Source organism: Mesoplodon bidens (genome assembly GCF_964165515.1).
Source record: "Mesoplodon bidens genome assembly, chromosome: 11".
NCBI lineage: Eukaryota > Metazoa > Chordata > Mammalia > Artiodactyla > Ziphiidae > Mesoplodon > Mesoplodon bidens.
The window spans coordinates 46,823,838-46,829,837 of NC_138167.1; the positions used below are offsets into that span (position 1 = coordinate 46,823,838).

Consider the following 6,000-nt stretch of genomic DNA (forward strand, 5'->3'; position numbering starts at 1 on the left):
CCTTCCTTCCTCTGGCTGCAGTTTGTCTAAGCCCCCCTGGAGCTCTATTCTGGAAAATTCTAAGCTGGGAGCTGGGGAGACCTTGGGGGGCTGTGGTACCGAGCTGGGTGACCTTTAGCAAGTCAATCACACACACACACACACACACACACACACACACGCGCGTGCGCACGTGCGCCAGCTGTCCCTGCTCATAAAAGGGCACGGGAAGCCCTGGGCTCTGAGAGATCATGAAGATGGATGAGTGGGGCCCAGCTTGGAGAGATGTGAGTAGTACTCTGCACCGACGGTATTACAGAACACGGCTGCTGTGGCCACGAGCATTTAGGACTCAGCCACTGCACTATCACAGGCTGGGCCCTGTCCTTGGGAGACTTTGGCAGCCCCTCCCCTATCTCCAGCCCCTTGGGAGACATTGTGGAAAAGGACCTGTCTTTTTTGTGCCTTTCGCTGCTCTATCGCAGGGTACCATAGTGACGGGCACGATAGAGATGAGAAGAACTGACTTATTGGCTTGCCTCTTCATTCCAGGGTCCCTCCCCAGCCTGACTCCTGTTCCCCCAGTCACCCCCCACACACACTCACAGAGCTCCCAGGTCAGTAGGCCCAGGAGAGAAGAAGGCAGAGCCCTTGGTAAGTAAAGCAGATGAAGAGAAAAGCCTGCTCTCTTTTCCTTCCCTCTCAGTCATCTCCCTCTCCCTTCTTGCTTCCTTCCTCCCATTACCAACAGCAATTGTATTCAAGCCCAATAATTACAGTAACAGCAAAAATAATCATCATTTATTGGGTTTGTTTTTCTAGCATTTTAACCTCCAAAAGCGTTTTCCAACCTCTTGTTTTTTTTAACATCAATCTCTGGGGGAGATTTTACAGCTGAGGAAGCTGAGATCCAGACAGGACCCCAAATCACAGGCAGAGTAGATTTACCGCAGCTTGTAAATATTAACAAACAAGGTGAGACTCAGATAATACTTCAGAGGCACTGAATTGCAACTCTTGGTTTCCTGGGTCATTCCTGAGTTCCTACCATCCTTGGGGCGTATTCAACAGCTTTTTAGGGATCCTGGCAGAGCTGAGAATGAGGCTGGAGATGGCTTCTTCAGGCCCAGGTCAGGGACCGAGTGCTGGGATAGGACATTTCCCCTCTCAGCATTACTCTTGTGAATGGGGCTGTGGAGTGGAAGGCAGGAGAGCACCTGGGGAGAAAGGCCTGTCCGGCCTGAACCTCCCTTGCCTATATCATGCCCCTCTGCTGGCCGGAGAAAAGGTTCCTCTCTGTGTCAGCTCTTCCCAAGGGAGAGGCTCTCTGCTGAGCATTTGGAGGAGAAAGGAATGAAGATCTATTGGGAGGGCAATCTCTGGCCTCAGGAAGCCCCCCGTCTGAGGGGGGAGCCACAGCCCCCATCCTCATCCAAGAGCAGAGACATCCCTCTGAGGAGTGCAGAGGCTGTCCTAGGGCCTGATTCTTTTGGGAAGTCTGGCCCCTCCTCCCCAAGGGTGGGGTGAGAAGTTGGGATTCCCAGAGGTCCCCATAGCCCTCAGTCTCTAAGCAGAGTGTCTGTCTGGGCTCAAATTCCCTTTTCTCCAAGACATGGGGACCTGGAAGCCCAGGACCCCCACTGGGGTCCAGACAGATGAGAGACGGGGAGAGCAATCCTGAGTTCCCCCTGCCTCGCTCTGCTCTGTCCCGTTAGAAGAGAGGTAGGAGGAGGAAACTGAGCAGATTTGCTTCCCAGATTCCATCTAGAAATGTAATGCCAGGGATCCCCCGCCCACCCTGTTAGGACAAGAGGCCAAGCCTCCCTACCCCACCTCGCAAGCCCCCCGCCCCCCAGGAAAGCCTGAAGTCTGGTTACACAAAGCATGCTGCCCGCTTTCAGGGCTCTTTTCAGAAGGTTGAGGGCAGGGCCCAGGTTCTACGCCACCTGACACACATTCTCCATTTCAGTGTCCTCTGAACTGGACTGGGATTCTTTCTTCTGGGGCTCCACCCCTTCTACCTCCTCCACCGCTGCAGTGCCTGTGAGGATGGCAAGTCGCTGGGCCAGGGTCTTGGTGTCAGGGAACAGGATAAAGTTGTAGATCAGCGAAGCCAGGACAGCCCCCGTCAGAGGTCCCACCCAGAAGATCTGAGGAGGCAGAAGTGGGTACCCTGCTCGTGAGCCGTCAGGACCATAGGGTGGTTTTGGGACCCCACCTGCTTCCCAGTGTTGACTTGGTCTCCCAGGAACCCTGGAGCCATCCATGAGGTGGCAAATTTGAGAAGCACAAGTCCTGACCTCCCACTCTGAGTCCCCACAGGTGAAGGGACCTTGCCTCCTACGGGGCTGGGCCAGGCTCCCCGGCACCCCTGCCTCTCTCTTCTCGCCTTCCCCATTCCAGCCCAGAACCCTGGCTAGTGCTGTTCCTGTCCCTGCTGGTGTGTGTGAGTGTGTGTGTGTGTGTGTGTGTGTGTGTCTATTTCTGTTTGTCTTTTTCTTTATCCAAGTTTGGAAATTGGTCCAGCTGGAAGAAGTGAATAAGGAAACAGCCAGGACTTGAGGCCTGGGCCAAGGCTGAAGCTCCTGCCCTGGCTCATTTCTTGCCAGTCCACTGGGTACCTCGGACTTTTTGAAGCTGGAAAGAAAGGATACTGGCCCCGGTCTTCTGAGCTTCGGGAAACCTCCATTGGGGGTCAAGATAGTCTGTGGCAGGGGGACTTGTCTCCCCAAGTGTCTGTGGTCCTCCTGCTGGTGAAAGTCCCTATTGCCACTGGAGCCCTCTCCCTTCCCCTGGCTGCCAGCAGAGGGTCTCACCCAGTGGACTGCGAACTTCCCGACGATGACAGCAGAACCAAAGGAGCGGGCTGGGTTCATGGAGCAGCCGGTGAAGTAGATCTGGGGAGTGAGTGCAGGTCAGGGCGTGAGGAGGCTGAAGGCAGGCCTGGGAGGGGACAGTGCCCTCCACCATGGCTCAGAGTCCCAGCCCCAGACTTGGCCTCTGCAGCACCCTATCCGGGGCCTGGAGTGCGGGGCACAGCCTTGGCCCCAAGACACGAGGGCTCAGGGAAGGACACTTCCTCGCCTTCAGGGCCCCTGCAGCCTCCCCAGGGAGGGACCAGTGGGTACATGGGCCCAGTGTCCCCTTTGCCCCTTACCCCAAAGAGGTGGCCCACTGCCACAGAGGCTCCAATCGTGGCAGCTGGGGAGCCGGTAGTCTGTCTGCTGTCGGTGGAAGCAAAAACGCAGAGCACAAGCTGCAGGGTCAGGACTAGCTCCACTGCCACCGCCTGGCCCGTGGAGACGCTGCTCCGGACCTGTGCAAGGGGGTTACACTAGAGCCAGCGGGCTCTGCCTGGGGTTGGTGACCCCTTGGGCCTCATTTCCTCACTGTAAGGGGTGAGAGGCCTCGCCACCGCCAGTCCCAGGACTTAAGGAGCTAATGGGCTGAGGAGAGCTGTGTGGTGGGGTTCAGGTGAGCCCCAGACACTTGCTCACTGCAGAAGCGAGTGGCGCCCCTCCCACTACACGGCTTGGTTGGGGCCAGTGGTTCAGGGGGAGGTGGGGGCTCAGGACTGGTGGGAGCAGGAAGGCTGGGGAAGCTAAGATGCACGATGCACGTCTGCAAGCTGCCTGGGAGGGGCTGTGGGTAGGAGTGGAAGGTCGGGACTCAGGGAAGTAAGTGGAACACAGATGTTTAGAGGAATCTGGGGGAGTGAGACAGGCCTCGGGGTGCCGGGGAGGGAGGGACACGGGACAACAGAGGAGTGGGGGACGTGGGGTGGGCCTGGGGAGGTGAAGTGCGTGCAGGGTCCCCTGCTGCTACCCACAGCTCCACCTCTCCCCACCTACCCCCACCCTTAAATGCCTGGTCCTTTTCCGACTCCTGTCCCTTAGCGTGGCTTCTTCCTGCTCCCCCTGTGCCTTGCACCACAATCCCATTCCTGCTCTCCCTGCGCTAAGGCCACAGTCATTCCCCTGGGTCCCAGGTCCCAGCCCAGAGCAGGTGTGGAGCACATGCTCTGTTACCTCCCTGTCCCCTCTCCTCCAGCCTGGCCCTCCCCCCTTTCCACCTGTATGGACCTGCCCCCTCCCCCTCCCTGCACCTACCACGTTGACCCCAAAGGTCTCTCGGATGTCCCCGGGCGTGACCCCGTAAAGCAGAGCGGCCCCCGCTGTGGCCCCTGCCAGCTGGGCAGCCACGTAGGCCACAGCACGGGGCAGGGAGATTTGGGAGCCCACGAGGAAGGCCAGCGTCACAGCAGGGTTGACGTGGGCCCCACTAGCCTTCCAGGTGATCTGCACGATCACAGCCGTGGCCAGGTTGAAGGTGATGGCAATCTGCAGCATAGAGGGAAGCGCCAAGGGCCATCTCAGAGCCGAGCCCACGCCAAAGAACACGTACAGCCCCGTGGCCAGGAACTCGGCAAACAGAGCCTTGCTGATGGTCGTCCAGAGCCGGCACACCAGCATCTTGGCCAAGCTGCGCCTGCCTGACTCCATTGCATCCGGGTCCTGGTGCCTTTGCTCCTGGGGCCTCTGTTTCTCTTCCCTCTGATCTCCTCTGCCTCCTCTGGTCTCCTGTCTCCGGGCTGCTCCGGCCCCAGCCTGCAGCTCTTCCACAGTGCTGCTGCCCTGAGGACTGTGTGGTCAGACTGGCCGGGGGCGGGCTGACAGGGTTATGTGCGTCTGGGTGGGTGGGAGTAGGGGTGGCATGACGGGTGGCTCTCACATGCCCGCTCCACCCGAAGCTCACCTGACGGCTGGAGGAGGGGGGCCCTCCCCGGGCACTGAGCTGGAACCTCCCAGGAGTTTTCCAAGCTGGACAGGCCTAACTCTGCTGCGGGCAGACGCCCAGCCTTGGGGGCCGCAGGTGCCAGAGTAGCGCGGGCCATGGGATTCCAGGGCGCTCCCACCCCTGGTGTCAGCTTAGACGGAGCAAGATCACTCAGATCCCCAGGTCCAAGGCCTGCTTCAGAGGGCCCTGTGCACTCTCCACAGCACCTGTTCTCCTGGCCCCCTTTGCCTGCAGGCTCGGCCTCCAAGTGGGCTCATGCTATTCTGAGCCCCATAAACCCAGACTGAATGAAGCTCTGTCCTCCATTCCCACCTAGAACCCCACTCACTGAAAGCTGATGTGAACGGAGTCAGCTTTACTGAGGACGTGGGCCTGTGTGGGTGCAGGGGGGCAGATGGAGGGGGTGTTTATTCCACAGCTGATCAGTGACACCGTGGCAATGGGCACCTCTGCTGCCCGCCAGCCAGGAGTTTCCGCTGGCCCTTCACCCACTTCTGCCTCTTTCTGCCTCCCCTCCCCCAACTCAGCCCTTCCCCTTACTTCTCTGCTCTCCTCCTTCTCAGGGGCCAAAACAATCCCTCTCATGCCACACAGCGTAGCTTACCATTTTGGTGGCTATGCTGGCCCTAAGGTTACCCATGCCCTAGGCTCTGCCCTTTAACCCCCAGCAATATACCAAGGTATTTTCTCAAATAAAACTGTTCCTTCCCTAAGAAGAACCTGCCAAGCTGTTAAAATAGTACACTCTTGGGCTTCCCTGGTGGCGCAGTGGTTGAGAGTCCGCCTGCCGAGGCAGGGGACGCGGGTTCATGCCCTGGTCCGGGAAGATCCCACATGCGGTGGAGCGGCTGGGCCCGTGAGCCATGGCCGCTGAGCCTGCGTGTCCGGAGCCTGTGCTCCGCAACGAGAGAAGCCACAGCAGTGAGAGGCCCGCGTACCGCAAAAAAAAAAAAAATAGTACACTCTTCACCTGTTCACCACATCTGGGTGCTCTGACCTCACCCCCCGCCATATCCCCCTGCCCAGTGGTTGTCCCCTGGTGTCCTCAGGCTCCCCAAATGCCACCTGTCTCACAACGAGATCCTCACCTCTCCCTGTTACCCCAAAAGCACTCCTCCCGTTGTCCCCAGCTCAGTTGGTGGCCCCTGGGAGGCATCCTTGACCTCACCTTCTCGCCCCCATCCAGCAAAGGCAGCAAGTCCTACTGATACTGAATCCTAAATA

General features: G+C 58.7%; 1 protein-coding gene across 1 annotated transcript; it reads right to left on the reverse strand.

Annotated features, from left to right (window-relative positions):
* Positions 1–1,888: 1,888 nt before the first annotated feature.
* On the reverse strand, positions 1,889–4,481 carry AQP6 (aquaporin 6; the record flags this gene model as incomplete). The annotated part of the gene is made up of 4 exons (XM_081248806.1): positions 1,889–2,129; positions 2,796–2,876; positions 3,137–3,295; positions 4,089–4,481. The coding sequence occupies 4 exons, from the start codon at positions 4,479–4,481 to the stop codon at positions 1,917–1,919; spliced, it is 846 nt and encodes a 281-aa protein (XP_081104932.1). The 3' UTR covers positions 1,889–1,916.
* Between the last annotated feature and the right edge of the window lie 1,519 nt (positions 4,482–6,000).